The sequence below is a fragment of the Nannobrachium achirus genome (genome assembly GCF_963921795.1).
Source record: "Nannobrachium achirus genome assembly, chromosome: 18".
Taxonomy (NCBI): Eukaryota; Metazoa; Chordata; class Actinopteri; order Myctophiformes; family Myctophidae; genus Nannobrachium; species Nannobrachium achirus.
Window position 1 is genome coordinate 61,592,508 of NC_137825.1, and position 17,644 is coordinate 61,610,151.

At 40.8% G+C, this 17,644-nt stretch overlaps 1 protein-coding gene across 1 annotated transcript in view; it reads right to left on the reverse strand.

Annotated features, from left to right (window-relative positions):
* Positions 1 to 17,644, reverse strand: part of arhgap22b (Rho GTPase activating protein 22b) — a gene marked incomplete at both ends in the record, with an annotated part of 101,780 nt that overhangs the window by 16,254 nt on the left and 67,882 nt on the right. The window contains one exon of the mRNA XM_080747535.1: positions 12,121 to 12,249. Within this exon, the coding sequence (XP_080603661.1) occupies positions 12,121 to 12,249 (129 nt within the window). The remainder of the gene's footprint in view (positions 1 to 12,120; positions 12,250 to 17,644) is intronic.

The window sequence follows — 17,644 nt, forward strand, 5'->3', positions numbered from 1 at the left end:
GTTTCCCCGAAAATATATGTTTTAATTTGTTTAATCCCAGTGGGACAGAATCACTATTGCAGATTCTTTTATAGTGGAAGTGGATGGGATTTTTTTTCCTTCATAGCCTCATTACAGCTATATAAAGTACCAAAAAAAACACATCTACGTGATATTAATAAAAAGGGAAGAAAAAGGTACAGTAATTACATTGCAAAACAGTAATTTTCCCCCGAAAATATATGTTTTATTAGTTTAATCCTCTGGATCAGAGAGAGAATAGAAATAGAAGGAGAAAGCGCATTGCATCTTGGGTAGGAAGAGGAGAACTATAATCTGTTCTCCTCACATAATAGGCTGGCTTTTCGTAATTCTGCCCATTTAAAATATATGTACCCAATCGTAACAAGTTAGACCATTGATAAGGTCCATGTGAACTAGTCTGTTGAAGCTTATTCGTTACAATGATCGCAAACGCTATGGTCGCGAGCGGCCTGGCCGTGCTCCGCAGTGCGGACAGCCGGTGAAAGACGGCTGCCACTTTCTCCGACTGCAGAACTCCACCCCCGCTTGCAAAAAGTGAATGTATTTTTCTGGTTGGCCAGTCAGGGAGTCTCAGGGACCAATCAGAAGGCTGACAAACGGTGAATTGAGTACCTGAGACGAATAACAGTCCATATCCCTCATTTTGTTCAATTGACTGTTTTAATGATATCTGCTCCCTTTGTCTGCTGAATATTTATTGCTTGAACGGATTTATACTGTACACAAACTGTTGGAGATATACTGTTTTTCCACTTTCCATAAGAATTATGTCTTATAATTCCTAATATATATGAGTTAAGTAAAAACATCTAATTCAACAGAATGAGGGGGGAGTGCATTAAGAATTTAACAGATTAAAAACTTCTAGTTTGTGGTTTTCAGTCTGGTAAATCAAAAAATATATATCTATATTCATTTTTTTTTTTAAATATGGACTTGGACTGTTCTTCGTCTCAGGTACCTGATTGCAGTGCATGGGGCTTTTAAAAGACAGCCACTTCAGACTGTCTTGAGAGGCATGCAGTGTCTGTGTTCCAGTTCATTAGTTTAGTTTTGGTTCCGTTTGTTTAAGTTCCTACATTTCATTTTCCTGATGCATTGTAAGTACAGATTGTGTCATTTGTTATGGGTTTGTCATTTGTACGTTCCTTATTTGAATGTTGTTTCCTTTGAGTTTGTAGCTTAAAATCGCCATTATGGTCAGTGTTTGAACTCCACCATGCATCTACCTGTACCAACATTTGTGACAATTAACACCAAAGACACTTCATTTTAGCCATCTGGTCCAATACTTTTCACTCTGGTCTTAATACTCTGATAGGTATTCTGATGTCCGAATATTATATCCCAGCAAACGGTTATAACATCACAGTCTTTTACTCTGGTATTCGTTGCACCAGTGGTTCCGGACACTGGTTTCGGTCACGTGATGATGATGATGATGATGATGATGATACCCTAGCACAAAAAAGTTTGATTACTTTTGATGCACTATAGGCTATGTTAGAAACTAAGGTTTACTGTAGATTGTCAGTCCATTGCCATAGAAACGGCACTCCTAGCAGTCACAGAAGCACTCCATACTGCCCAGGCTGCCTCCCACTCTGCAGTCCTGATTCTTCTGGATCTATCAGCGGCATTCGACATAGTGAATCACCAGCTCCTCCTGGACACCCTTGTTGACCTAGGCATCACCGGGACGGCACTAAAGTGGTTCTCCTCCTACCTGTCGGACCGGACCTACCAGGTCTCGTGGAAAGGTTTGCTGTCATCCCCCCGAACCCTCCAAACGGGAGTCCCCCAGGGATCCGTACTTGGCCCTCTGCTTTTCTCCCTGTACACCAAATCCCTTGGTACTGTAATCTCTGCTCACAATCTATCCTATCACTGCTATGCTGATGACACTCAACTGTTTTTGTCCTTCCCCCTTCTGCCACCCAGGTGGAAGAACGCATTGCAGCATGTTTGGCCGACATCTCACGGTGGATGTCAGCCCACCACCTCAAGCTGAACCCGGACAAGACGGAGCTACTCTTCTTCCCAGCTAAGGCGTGCCCCATGCAAGATCTCACTATTTCCATAGATAATGCATTGGTGACTTCAGTTCCTACTGCTAGAAACCTTGGTGTGGTCCTGGACAGCCAGCTATCATTCAAGGCACACATTGCATCAGTCACCCGATCCTGTAGGTTCACACTCTACAACATCTGTAAAATCAGACCCTTCCTCACCCAGGAGGCAGCCCAGCTCCTCATTCAGACATCTGTCATATCAAAACTTGACTATTGTAACTCTCTCCTCACTGGTCTCCCGGCATGTGCACTTAAACCTCTCCAACTGATCCAAAACGCCGTGGCACGACTGGTCTTCAACCAGCCTAAGTTCTCACATGTCTCTCCCCTTTTCCGCAGCCTCCACTGGCTCCCGGTTGCGGCCCGCACTGAAAACAAAACACTGATGCTGACCTTCAAAGCAGCCAAAGGTATGGCTCCCCCTTACCTCCAAGACCTGATCAACGCCTACACCCCCACCCGTTCACTTAGATCAGCCAACACAGGGATGCTGACAGAACCCTCGCTAAAAACTCCAGGGCAAAAATCCACTCGTCCGAGACAGTTTGCCCTCCTGGCCCCCAAGTTGTGGAATAAACTCCCTGTCGCACTTAGAACAACGGACTCACTCGCTAGCTTTCGCCGTGGACTGAAGACTCACCTCTTCAGACTCCACCTAAACCCTTAGCTACAGAAAATCAATGACCATACATGAAGATAGTTAGCATTTGTTTCTTAGGTTTCTTAGAACGTTGATTATATTGTGTTTTTTTTCTAGATAGATATCCATTTGCACTTGTTATATTGCGGTTGATGTACTGACATATTATCTTGTGATGTTTTGTATCTGCTTATTGTAAGTCGCTTTGGATTAAAAGCGTCTGCTAAATGCCTAAACTGTAAACTGTAACTGTAAACTGTCCCGACCCACAGGCTGAGAAGCAGTACATTAGCCCAATGGTTCTCAACCTGTGGGTCGGGACCCCCAGAGGGGTCCCCACATTATTTTGGGGGGTCCCCAGATGTTTAGCTAAATGTTAACATTGTTTTCTAACTCAACAGTAAACAGACCAACATACAGTATAAGTGTATACAGGGTGTCTGCACATTTCTAAAATGACAATTTAAGGACTTTAAAGACCTTTTTAGTAGGCCTATACCTATGGTCAAACGTTGGTTAAACTGTCAAATATTAGAGGCAGAAATTGCGAAAATAGCAGATCTACATGCTCGCCTCGCGTTGCGAGGCGTTGTGAGCATGTAGATCTGCTTTTTTCACAATGGAATAGATAGAGTCAAACTAAATGGGTTGCCAACTCCTACAATTCCAAGTGATTGTGCAGGGTGGGGGGTCCCCAGTTCAAATATGAATATTTTGGGGGTTGCGGCCTGAAAAGGTTGAGAACCACTGCATTAGCCTACCTGCAGTGTGTCTGGCAGACACAGACAGGTCACAGTAGTCATAGTGATGGAACTCCACAGCACACGGAGAGCACAGCAGAAGCGCGCCGTGTTTCTCGTACAAAAAGCCAAAGCTGCACTTGGCCAGGGAACGCATCCATTCTGGTTCCAGCATTTAACACACAGAGGGGATCTCACCAGCCTTCATGAACTCTCATATTATTAAGGGCACCCACACACCATGCATGCACAGCAGCTCTATGAGCACTGGCTGGAGAAAGTGATTGCAGAGTGTTGACAGTAGTCAGGGGCGTCACACCAAATTCTGGGCCTTGGGTACAAGGATTCACTGAGGGCCCCCCATGAATGTTCTTCATAGGGGGAGGGGGTTTAACGCATTTAGACTGGGAACCCATTATTTTGTGCTTTAACTGTGCCACGCGGTGAGCCTTGTATATCTGCTATTTTTGAAAAATCGTGAAAAGCCTTTGAATATTTCAAATCCTTCTAAGGTTTTTTTGAAAAACCTATGTTTCTATTCTATCTCAGCATGGTGCTCAAACCTTTTCATGCGAAGGACCCAAATTATATTTATTTGGCCACAGACCCCCATCTCAAAACATTTAGTTCCAGGGACCCCCCCCCCCCCCCCCCAGAAGCAACATTTGAGTTACAAATGTCTGCTAAAAAATACATATTCAAAGATTTGCATACATTTTCACAACTTTTCAAAAATAGCAGATCTACAAGCTCGCAGCGCGGCACTCGGTGCCGCGCTGTGAGCTTGTATATCTGCTATTCTTCAATAGCTAAAGTATAAACCCTCCACCTTGGGCCATAGTAACTCAGTCCCACTTTCCCCCCCTTGTGACGCCCCTGACAGTAGTTGAGACCAGCTGACATGTAGATGCTAAAACCCCATTGTCTGGAGGGACGCTCCGCGGGGATTGGTTAGTTAGTGTTTGGCTGGGCCCTAAAAACATGTTTGTGTGTGGACAAACCTGGAACCCCTTCAAACTTAAAAAGCTCAGTTTAAAAAACAGTCTACATGTGGACACTGCAAAATAAACACGATTTTTTTTTTTTTTTTAATAACAGCAATAATAATAATAAAATGGTAGCCTATACAAGTTTATTTATTTATTTATATTTTTTCTTTCTTTATTCTATTTTTCAAATTTTAAGGTTTTTTTCAAGGTTTATTTTTTTCCATTTTTAAGGTCTTTTTTTTGTTGCTATTTCTGGATCAACAAGTTTCAAATGATCCTATATTCTTCAAATACTGTCCAATTTCAATGAATGATACATCATTATGAAAGCTTACATTCTGTACTTTCATAAAATGTAAAAAATGTAAAAATGACCATGGCTCCGTTGTGTCTGAAAACGCCATGAGCGGTCACTTATGGAGATATTAAAAGTTATGGAGTCATAAAAAGATCTTATAGTGTAAATGTTAATGTCAGTCACTTATTAACAGTTTTACTGCCAGATGTTATTATTTATTTATTGGGTCTTGTGCCAGCAAAAGCAGCTTACCTTTGTGAGGTTATAGACAAAGATCTATTTGTTTTTTTATTTTATTTTTATTTTTTTATTTTTTTCCTCATTACATAGTGCACTTTGGTCATACTAGCAGTAGAGGGCAGCCTCATGCAAGAATTAATGTGAAATGGCCGCGGCCGGCTGCCATTCGTCAAGACCACTGAATCGCTACAGTGCAATAAACCAAGAGAAAATAACAAGGAAGGGTTTTGTTACTCCATTGATGCTAACGTCCAGTGGGTTTATGAGAGCACTTTTACGGGAGATGTGTTAACGGTGCACACCCGCGCGACCCCTCATCAGTTTACAGACATCAAAACAAGGTACAAAAGAACGAGCCAAAGAACGTACAATTGGCATCGCGCCGCCGTGAAAAATGGGGCGAACGGGAACGTCCAAAGCGGTAAAAGAGTTAAGATCCATAATGGGACAATTACCACTGAACCAAGTAAGTGTGGGATAGAACATGACCTTGGTCTAGGTCTGTTGTAGGCTTATAGTAGGCCTATACAGTAGGCAGCACAGATCTTTTCTTTCTTTATTCTATTTTTCAAATTTTAAGGTCTTTATTTTTTCAGTATTGTACAGTAACTGCTGTTTGTCCATTTTTTTTTTGTAATTTGGATTTAATTTATTTATTTATTTTAATGTTTATATGTTTTCAACTAAAAAAGAACATATTGTATTCTAAATAGCTAGCCTATATAGGCTGCAATATTTTAAACACACCCTAGTGTTATTTGTATTAGTCTCATTTGTATAGCTGCTGTTCTTTCTTTGGGTTGCATATATTTGTTTAATTTGTCAGTGAAGCACTTAACCTTATGAAGAAAATGTTTATTATTATAGCCTATCATTATCATCATCATTATTATTACAATTATTATTATCATTATTGTTTGCTTTACAGATCATATAGTTTAAATATAATGTATTAATGCATTGTTGCTGCTGTCCACAGACAGTAACATTTTGAAAACATGGTTTCCTTGACATCCCACTGACTGGCCAATCCCAGCACGGCCGCTCCTCCGGGCTATGGCATGTAGAGTGTCCAGCTGACAGTGATTGTAAATAGCAGACAGGTCACGGGGTGGTGACCGCAGTGTCGCCGTTAACGACGCTTCTATAAGTTGGCGACAGTTCTAATTCTAGACGGAGAACGGAGAAGTGGAAGACATTCCTCCATATGAAATGGAGGTCTTACAGACTGTATCAGACTTCTACCATCAATACTCATGGAGATATTAAAAGTTATGGAGTCATAAAAAGATCTTACAGTGTAAATGTTAATGTCAGTCACTTATTAAGATCCATAATGGGACAATTACCACTGAACCAAGTAAGTGTGGGATAGAAAATGACCTACTAAGGTCTACTATGGTTGTAGGCCTATAGTAGGCCGACAGATATGACTGTCATTGTAGACAGACATAGGCCTACTGTATAGGCCCTATACAGTAGGCCTATATCTGTGCATGAATACATTTAAGTAAAAATGCACAATCAAACATAACTGCAACCACCAACTGCTCCCTGAACTTCTACAATCATCATATATATCAATCAACCGTTTTTTTTTTCTTCTTTTTTTAATGGTATTTGTAAAGTTAATGTTGCACTTTGAGTCATCTGTCCCCCAGTTGAATTTAGATTATTTTCAAAGAATGATGCGCAGTACCAGTTCAGGATGCACAAATGATAACTTGTGCCACTACTGTTTACATTGTGAGTGAAAACACACACGCACACACACACACACACACACACACACGCACATTGTGTGTATGATATATGACATGGGATCCATATGCTATGCACACAACACCTTTATACGTCACTGCCACTGCATGCAAGTTACTTAGCATTGTTACCTTTTTTTAATTTGTCGTGTTTGTAAAATAACAAGGACTTTTAAACCCTTGTGTATCTGTGCACGGAATCTAGCAAACAAGATGTTGAATCTTGAATAAGGGGGCGAGTGGAAGGTCAAATGCAATGGGGGGGAAGACTTGTACAATGTCCACCTGTGTACCGTATACAGCACTAATCCAGGGTTAATTAATTAACGCAGGTCTTAAGTGATGGTCGGAAAACTCGACCTAAAACAATGTCGACCCAAACTCGTTTCCCAACGGGTCTGTGGCCTTAAATTAAGCTAGATGCAGAATAGACCAAAATCAAATCTTTGCTTCTGGGGGTCCCTGGAACAAAATATTTTGCGATGGGGGTCCGTGGCCAAATACATATCATTCTGGGGGTCCTTGACATGACAAAGTTTGAGAAACACTGATAGCAACATAAGTTTTTTCAGGAAAACTGTTAGGATTTAGAAGACATTTGGTTAAGGACCCCCAAAATGTGTTTTTGGCTGCGGACCCCATCTCAAAATATTTTGTTCCACGCATAGACAGACTATGAAAAAAATGGGCCCTTGGGCCTCAAAATGCAAAGGGCCCCCCTTCTTACGACCGCACAGCGACATAGCGATGGTGTGTGTTCCGTGTGCGCGGCACAGTCCCAAAAAAAGAGGCCCTGAAATGTATAGAATAGTTATACCGTAACTATAACACACAATATTGTGAAGATAACATAGTAGCTATTCTTGAAAACATTTTGGATGGGTTTATTTTCCCTCTCCTCTGCCCTAAAAACAGTGGTGCCAGGTTCAAAGTTATTCTATGCTGTGTGATAACATTCTTCATCATGCTTATGTTAGCTACTAAAGCAACTTAAAAGAAAAAAATAAGAAAATCTAACAATACTTTATATAAAATTGGGTGCTGACTTATTTATTTTAGATATATTATTATCTATATTTTAATAATACATTATTCATTATACTTCTTGCAAGAGTTTGGCCCCTATACACATACTTAAAGGACCATACAGTCAAGTGTTACAGTATATGATGCTATGGTAACTATGAATGAGGGGGCCCATTTAGATTAATCGGGGTAGATAACATAACAGTTATGTTATCTACCCCGGTTTATCTACTACCACTACATTGTTGTAATGCGTGGACATTAGAAAATGTAATGTTGCAGTTGTTTTGAAGTCTTATAGATAAACTGAGGAGCTAAACACTTACAGTATAATATGTATCATGGTGTTTTAGGAATATTTGGGGTTATTTTTTACATGAACAAATAAAATAGTGTCTGGCAAATAGCGCAACGTTAATAACAGGGACGCGGTCACACGGTGGCTCAAGCTGAGGGGCCCCCCTAGCTCAGGGGCCCCTGGGCCCATTGTGCCCGTTGGGTAATCCATCCCTGGTTCCACGGATGGACCCCTATCACAAAATATTTTGTTTCAGGGACACTTAAACTTTATGTTGGTTTGTTTACTGTTGAGTGAGAAAACAATGTTGCACCTTAAAGGAGTAGTTCACCTCCAAAATGACTTTTTTCTCTACTGATTACTCACGCCATGGAGACTTGAGTTCAATAATATTTTTTCGTATTTGTCACATTCCTAAGACAAAAATTCAATTAAGTAATTTTAGCTCCATTGATTCCGGATAGGGACCCAAATGCATTCGGATCCCCTTCCGGAATCAATGGGGTTACATTTATTGTAATCAAATTTGTGTCTTAGGAATGCGACAAAAAACAACAAATATGATTGAACTCAAGTCTCCATGAGGTGAGTAATCAATAGAGAAAAGGTAATTTTGGGGGTGAACTACTCCTTTAAGTTAATCATCTGGGTACGCCCCAAAATCAGGGACCCCCCTCCTGGGGGTCCCGACCCACATGTTGAGAACCACTGCTGTACTGTACTGTATACTGTACTGTACTGTACTGTACTGTACTGTACTGTAGTGCAGGGGTCTTCAACGTTTTCAGGCCAAGGTCCCCTTAGTTGAGAGAGAGATGAAGCAGGGACCCCCCACAACCTGTTCATAGATTCCATATAGTTTCATTGTTTGACAGCACGATCATCAGCGCGAGGCGTTGTGAGCTTGTAGATCCGCTATGTTTGGCTAAAGTTCTCAGAATATGGACATATTAAAGGGTTCAAGTGGTTAATATAATAAAGGAGAAAAAAAGTTTATATCACACAATGATTTGGAGGACCCCCTGTAGTAACTCTGAGGACCCCCTAGGGGTCACGGACCCCTGTAGTAACTCTGAGGACTCCCTAGGGGTCCCGGACCCCCTTTTGAAGACCCCTGCTGTACTGTACTGTGCTGTCACATTGAAGTATTTCTCTCTGATCCTCCCTATTAATATGACATCCCCTATGAAACATAACCCTGGCCGTCTCACACCCTGCAGGCCCCAGTTATAAACATAACCCTGGCCGTCTCACACCCTGCAGGCCCCAGTTATATTTCTGGACTCATGTCCACTATATCCTCGTTGTCGGGTGAAAACCTTGTATGTCCAAAACCGTTTGTTTTGTATTTATCATTTTAAAAATGAGTTAAACTAGTGAAAACAGCAGATCTACAAGCATGCGATCAGATCAGCAAGCGATGCGAAGCGAGGCGTTGTGTGCTTGTAGATCGGCTGTTTTCACAACTTTTGTGCAACGGCCTTGAATGATGAAGCAGGGCTTTACTTTGCGAAAGAATGTAGGCTACTGAAACTTGAAACTTGGAGATACGAGGTTTCCCCCCGACAACAACGATATCCTAGTCAGACAGGAAGCCTGGAGAAGGGCACTCTGGGAATTAAGAGATCACAGATTTACAGTTCAGACCTTTTGGCCCAGCGTTCTATTTTAGCCTTTCCACTCGTTGCATGCCTACTTTGTATCGCAGCTTGTTTCTGACACACAGTGGTGGAAAACGTACTCACATTTCTTTACTTATAGCCTACTTATTGAGCGTAAGTAAAAGTATCAATTCTGCCAGCAATGTGGAAATGCTCTGTTAGGGTGCCCTCACACCAAAATACCTATGAGAGTGGAATCTGCGTTCCGCCAATGCATTTCAATGAGAGTGAAGCGGTTTCATGCCAGCAGAGGATTTCTGCAAAAAACGCTCCATTCTCATTGAAATGCATTGGAGGAATGCGGATTCCACTCTCATAGGTATTTTGGTCTGAGGGCACCCTTACAAGTAAAAGTCTGGAATTCAAAATGTACTAATAAAGTAAAGTATTTATACTTGAAGACCAAAAGTAGAAAGTACTCATTAAGCAGAATGTCCCGTTTCACAAGTGTTCAAATGTATAGAAATCTTATAAATATTATTTTCAAATGGCCAAAATGTATATAGAGCTGAAGTGGTTAATGTATGTATTGTAATAATAATACAAATCTATAAAGTGTTTCTGGGTTCTGCTATCCCAGGCAAGAGTCATACCAAAGACTATAAAAATGGGACTCAATGCCTCCCTGCTTGGCACTCGGCATCAATATAGATTGGGGGTAAATCATTGTGAGATGCTAGCGTCACGTCCAGGGGGTCCACAGTCCACTGTACTTGTGCATCAAGCTGCCTCACGCTACAGAAACACTTAACCGACAGGCCACATGGCTCAGGAACTATAACTGTATGTTATAAAAAAGTGGTACATAGAACTATTTGAGGTGACTAAACTAGATGTATGGCAGTGCTTCTGTACATAGCAGCAGTCACATGTATGTTGTGTGTACGGTTTATTCTTTAGCTGTTAAAAAATAGCAGATCTACAAGCTCACAGCGCGGCACCTACCTTGTAGGTCTGCTATTTTTGATATGAATCTTGACATGTTGGTAAATCTTTGAATGTATATTTTCCAAAGCAAACTTTTGTAACTCAAATCTCTGCATCTGGGGGGTCCCTGGAACAACATATTTTGAGATCGGGGTCTGCGGCCAAATGCAAAAAAAAGTTTGAGAACCACTGATTTAGAAGAAGGATTTAGAAGATATTTATAGAATCGGGTCAAAACATTCAAAGACTCGCATACATTTTCACGATTTTCCAAAAATCCAATAATGTGGATTTGAATATTGGATATTTGCAGATATTCTACATGGCTTCATTTCCAGTACACTACAGTGACTGCATGACTGAGGCATGGAGAGAGGAGGTTATGTAATGTATGTCCGTTTTATCTCAGCTTAAAACGATAGTTCATCCCCAAAATGGCTTTTCTTTTATCGATTACTTACCCCATCGAGACTTCAATTCATGGATATGTTTTTGTTTTTGTTGCACTCCTAAGCTAATAATTTGAGGAGACTCTTCGTGTCTCCATAGGGAACAAAGCAGGCTCTTTGTGTCTCCATAAGGAACCACTGCCGGTCATCAAATGATTGGCTTATTAGCTTAGGAATACGACAACAACACAATATACTGTATGCATGAATTCAATTCTGCAAGGGTTGAGTAATCGATAAAAAATATATATATTTGGGGGTGAACTATCCCTTTAAATGACCAACCACATAGGGGGGGGGGGCGGTTACACACCTTTGGTGTCTGTCTGAGTGTCTGGCCCTGTTACAGCGCCATCAGGAGGTGGGTTTGAGTAAAACACATTTTTGGTACTCCTACTTTGTCCAAAAATCATGCCGATCGGTACACAGTATCTCTATAGCCATTAAACCAAACGGGCATTTCTTACATTGATGCTACTACATATTATCATGCAAGCACCAGTTAAAGTTACTTTCCATCCCTCATATACTGTGTGCACAGTGCACACCCCATAACCCACATCATTTCGAGCTCATATCTTTGAACGGGTAAGGGCTAGTTACATTCTATTATCTATATCGGCCCCATATAAGTAAATATTTACCATCTTTCCCAAAGCTTTATTTTTTAGATTGTGTTTGCTTATGATTTGTGCATGTTCAATACAGAACACTTTTGTTAATTTTGGCTAAAACTCTCTCTCTCAAAAAAAAAGGACAGTGATCCTCAACCGTTTTTATTTCAAGGACCGAGGACGTGCATCAGACCACGGACCCCCATTCGATAGCCTCATTTATCTTGGGAATTTAAAACGGTTCTTTAACTCTGAGAGTATACAACCAAAATGGTCCATTTGGGGCTGTAACTTCAGCCCCATAAGGTTCCAATTTGCCCCCCTGGTGGTCTCCGGACTGAGAACCAGAGCTTTAATGTGTGTTTGCAGTATGTTACTGTACCTCCTCCGAACGGTCCCCAGATGACTCTGCGTATGGCCTTCACCCAGTCATCCATGTCACTCTGGGAGTTGGCCATCAACATGAAGGCTTCATGGCTGATGGCTGCTCGGTCCTTCTCCCCGCCTCCACCTGAAAAAGAGTTCACGCGTTAGTAGCGTTGAAACTCTGTTTGCTCTTTATCTCGTGTCTGAACACGGACACATGTGCCCGTGGCAAAGTCTTGGCCTCGTTTGTGGCCACTTTAAAGTTTTTATTATCACCATTATAATTTTGCTCATAATATCCAATTTCTGAATGTCAAGTTTCTAGGTTTTCTAATAATAAAGAGACGTCCCTGTTTTCCACCCTTTTCATGGAAAAGAAGGTTGAAGGAGATACAAAAATGAGGACTAATTAAGTAGAATATCAAGAGAAAGAAAGAGGAGAATTGAATTAGTCATTTAATGTATATTATATTTACAGAGTACACAGTATATAAAAAGGCTACACCTAAAGTCCAGTGATATTATACAGTAATATCAATGAACAGCTCAGCTGTAGCATGATCACATAATGAGCACTAAGCTCAACATGTGACCAAATGAAGGGCCTAGAATGATTGAGAATGTGTGCATTATTGTTGTCCTGTCTCTGGTGTGCTATGACACATTACTACCACAAGAGAGCAGAGTTGCTCCATTAAATCTGTGACCTCAAGTTCATACAGTTGAATTTTGACAGTTTGCAGAGACAGGGAAGTACAGTACAATACAAGGTCTCAATTCATTGAAGTAGTAGCCTACAGTAGTACATACTATCTAGGCATTGTGTATAATCTCTTCACAGTAAAAAAAAAAAATACTTTGCATTCTAATTGCCCAAGGGTGAAGTTTTTGTTAGTTATAGCTCTATATTCTGATAGTATCATTGCTGTAGAATAGTCTATAGTGTTTATTCAATAACAGGAGTCGTGGGTTGCCAATTTCATCCAATCAGGAGGGAGTACCCATTTATCAGTTTAAATTTTATAGTGTTCCAGTTCCAGTTTTGTCTGCGTTTGTAGATTTTGATTATTAAAACATGCATTAAAGGAGTAGTTCACCCCCAATATGACTTTTTTTCTATTGATTATTCACGCCATGGAGACTTGAGTTCAATAATATTTTTGGGTTTTTGTTGCATTCCTAAGACAAAAAATTGATTAGAGTAAATTTACCCCATTGATTCCGAATGGGGACATTTATTGTAATCACATTTTTGTCTTGAATGAAGGAATGCAACAAAAACCCAAAAATATTATTGAACCTGGCGTGAATACTCAATAGAAAAAAAGTCATTTTGGGGGTGAACTACTCCTTTAAGCACTTCAACCTATACTGTACATTTCGCCCATTTGAAAAGATTCAATAGATTTTTGTACATTTGAAAAGGGAAAAGGGAAAGGGACATTTACTTGTATATTGAAGCATTGATACTTTTACTATAAGTAAAACATTTGAGTACTTTACTGCGGTCATGTAGTGTGTGAGGGTGTAAATGGGACTCATTTAGCTGTCAGCAGGGAAACCAAATAGAAACAGCAGTGCCATAAAACTAAGTGCCATTGTCACCCAGCTCTGCAAACTAACACCACAATGATAAGAGCACACGCACACACGCACTCACACACACACACACACACACACACGCACACGCACACGCACACACGCACGCACGCACGCACGCACGCACGCACGCACGCACGCACGCACGTACGCACGCACGCACGCACACACACACACACACACACACACACACACAAACACACACGTCTGTATTATTATACTTGTGAGGACATCAACATTTTAGGACGGCATAACAAATTGGCGAAAATAGCTGAATAACAGCCGAAACATAGCAGATCTAAAGCTCATAACGCGCTGCAGACACGCTGCGTTATGAGCCAGTAGATCGGCTATTCGGTACAAGATACCAGAGAACAACGGAAAAACCCTAACTCCTGACCGGCGTCGCCTACTGTATGTACTCAGTCTGCACTTTTCCCCAAATCTCTTCACAGAAAATAGCCAATCTGCAAGCTCACAAGACCAGTGGCGCGTGCAAGACACCAGTCGTGTTGCCATACCTTAGCAACAGGCATGATACATTTATTTTAAGAAGTACTATGGTTTCTATGGTTTCTTGGGCTGGATATGGCAGCCTGAACTTGGCATGTTAGTAAACGTGCCACAATTAACAATAATGCATTGCACCTGTGCAGCTGACCGGCGGAACATGGGAATATACCATTCTGTCAAGATGGGGAGAATACAAGTGTGGAGAATATAATTATAATACCTTGTTAAAGTGACCATTTTGTTCAATTTTGTATCTGAGTTACTAGGGCCCAAGCTGGAGGGGCCTTCATTATTTTATATACTTTAGCTATTTTAAAATAGAAGATATACAAGCTCACAGTGTGGCATCGAGTGCCGTGCTGCGAGCTTGTAGATCTGCTATTTTTGAAAAAGTCGTGAAAATGTGTGCAAATCTTTGAATATATGTATTTTTTAAGCGAACATTTAACTCAAATTTTTATTCTGGGGGGTCCCTGGAACTAAATATTTTGAGATCTGGGTCCGTGGCCAGATACAAATAATTTTGGGCGTCCTTCCCATGAAAAGGTTTGAGCAACACTGACATGGAAACATAGAAGGATTTGAAATATTCAAAGACTTAAAAAAAATAGCAGATCTACAAGCTTGCAGCGCCGCACTGTGAGCTTGTATATCTGCTATTTTTCAATAGTTAAAGTACCCAGGGCCCAGAATTTGGGGCAACACCCCTGTACAAAACTGATACTTTTCAGGAAATAATAATAATAAAAAAAAAAATGTGTTCCAATGGATCAAATCAAGCTCTTGTTAACACTTTTTGTATTGGTTCAATGACTATGGAACCATTAGTCTTGCATAGCCAGACAACTATTCCACAATCTCCGAATGCTATATAGAGTCTGGAACGGCAGCTCCCGAACAGCGAGTATCGGAAGTAGCCAGTGCTGCACTGAACTGTAGTCCCATTGGAAACACAATAGCTCAGACAAAGTCATTCGAGCGGCCTATTCTTGTTATGGGTGTATAGTTTAAGAAAACGTTTGAAAACATCATGGAGGTAACACCAATAACACCAGTGAAAGCAGACTTAACGCTTCCAGTAGGATGTTATTGCTATTGCACCAAGGGGGCGGTTGCGTCACATCCGCTTTATCTCGCACTCATCGTTTCTATTTCCGTGTCCCAGACTGTTGACGGGAGCATTTCCCAAATCGGCTATTTTCTATTCTTTTGCGCGCCGTTCATGTATGACGAAGTACAACATTAATTTACAAAGATACACAAAAAGTAGAAACATTTTGATAAAGCTTTCTTTCTGACATTATGTAAGGGATAATGCTTGGCCGAGCGGTCGTTATCGAGAAATAAAAGTCCAGACAGCCTGATAACCCACAAGGCGAATTGACTTTATTTCTCGACCGCTCGGCCAGACGTAATCCCCCTTATTACACGGTTACTCAATAATAAAATGTATAATTTGACTCAAAATTAAAAACAAAACAAAGTATTTCCTTGCTTAGAGTAGTGAAAGTATATGGGCGTCCCCCCAGCGCAACACAGTCGCGTCAAATATAATCCATTTTCTGTTACTGCATTGTCTATTTCTCGCTTCAAATATATTTTTTAAAAACATTCTTGAGAGCAGCGTTTAGTTGACACTGTGTGATAATTTGTTTACATGTCTCTCACCTTGGATATGACACAAAATTCACACAGTGCAGACCTGAGTGCAGCAGGTGCTCCCTCTGAGCCTCGATTAGCCATCGGTACGTTATAGAGCAAGAAATAACAGATCGCTGATTTCAGTGATTGACCAATCAGAATCAAGCATTCAACCAAGCTGTGTAATAATTAATGAGGCGGTGCCATAGTTTTGTACTTTTTTCTGGTTTTCATGTGTCTAGGAGGTTGACAGTACTTCATTAGACCCCCTGGTGTGGTTGTTATGAGCAATTATGTATTCCCTTTGTATTTGGGGATTCTTCCTGGAGGATGAATACCTTGTGGGTCAAAAGTGCCGATCCAAAAACAGTGATTAAATGACATCATATAATCATCCCCTCCCCTTTTACCATTCACCCAGCACTGTGGGTGTGGCTAACTTCAGCTGGGTTACCACCCACCATGACAACCATGCATACTTAATGAACTGGTGGGTGTGGCCACCTAAAAATCTAATTTTAACTCTTTCTGTACACTCTTTTGGAAAAAGTCTTCCTCCTATAGTACAATCATAATATCTGATAATCATGTTTTAGCATCTTTAAGCATAGCATATGTTGTGGTTCCATGCACACACATCCATACATTGATATGAAGCTGCTCATATTGCCCACAACATAAGCTCCCACAATGTCCAAATTCTTCCGTCATACTGTACCTCCTCCCCGCTTCCGCTTCGTCTTTACAGTCAGGTACAATTGTCCGAATATATATCCAAATCATCTAAGCCAGGGGTTCTCAAACCTTTTTAGGCCGTGACCCCCAAAATAAACATATTTGAACTGGGGACGCCCACCCTGACAAGCGCTTGGAATTGTAGGTATTACATATTATGTGAATCTGTTCCACAGATAAATATTGTGAAAATAGCAGATCTACATGCTCACAATGCCTCGCAGTGCGAGGCGTTGTGAGCACGTAGATCAGCTATTTTCAATATTTGCCTCTTGCTTACTTAATAATATTTGACAGTTTGGCCTGTTTGGTATTAAAGCGGTCTTGAAAATCCTTAAATTGTCACTTTATAAATGTGCAGATACCCTGTATACACTTTTTTTTACCTTAAGAAAAAAATCTGGGGACCCCACAAAATAATTTGGGGTCCCGACCCCAAGTTTGAGAGCCACTGATCTAAGCCACTGCTTGCTGCTTAGCAGAGTGAACATTTAAAAATATATTTTTTGTGAACCGAAAGGACAAATAATGGGAGCTTCCTTTCTTGGCTTTCGGCAGGTCTAGTTCCAGACTCTAGCATTCACATATTGCTCTAATATGACTCATACATAATACATAAACAGAAGACATATAAAAGACACTCAGACATAAATGAGACTGGGACAAATAAATCATCCTCCTCAGTCCGATATCGCGCACGCACGCACGCACGCACACACACAATAAACTGCTACATGACACACACAGACAGACAATCAAGGTCACAACACCATTAGTAAGGGAAAGTTAGCCGAGTGCTGGACCAATCTGGGAACTAAACTACCAATAGCTTTCTTCACAAATGTGTTCATAAAGGTGTCTACTATCACCTCTGAACTTTTTCAATCACAACTCCCTTGAGAAACTTTTGGGGTATCCCGAGGACCTGGCATTAAAGGGGGAAAAAAATGGCCAATATGAGCGTATGTGTTAGGGTATTTTGGGGCTGCTGAATCCATTCCAACCATTTCAGTTAAAATGACTCCTTGGCCATAGAATAGGCCACACCTACT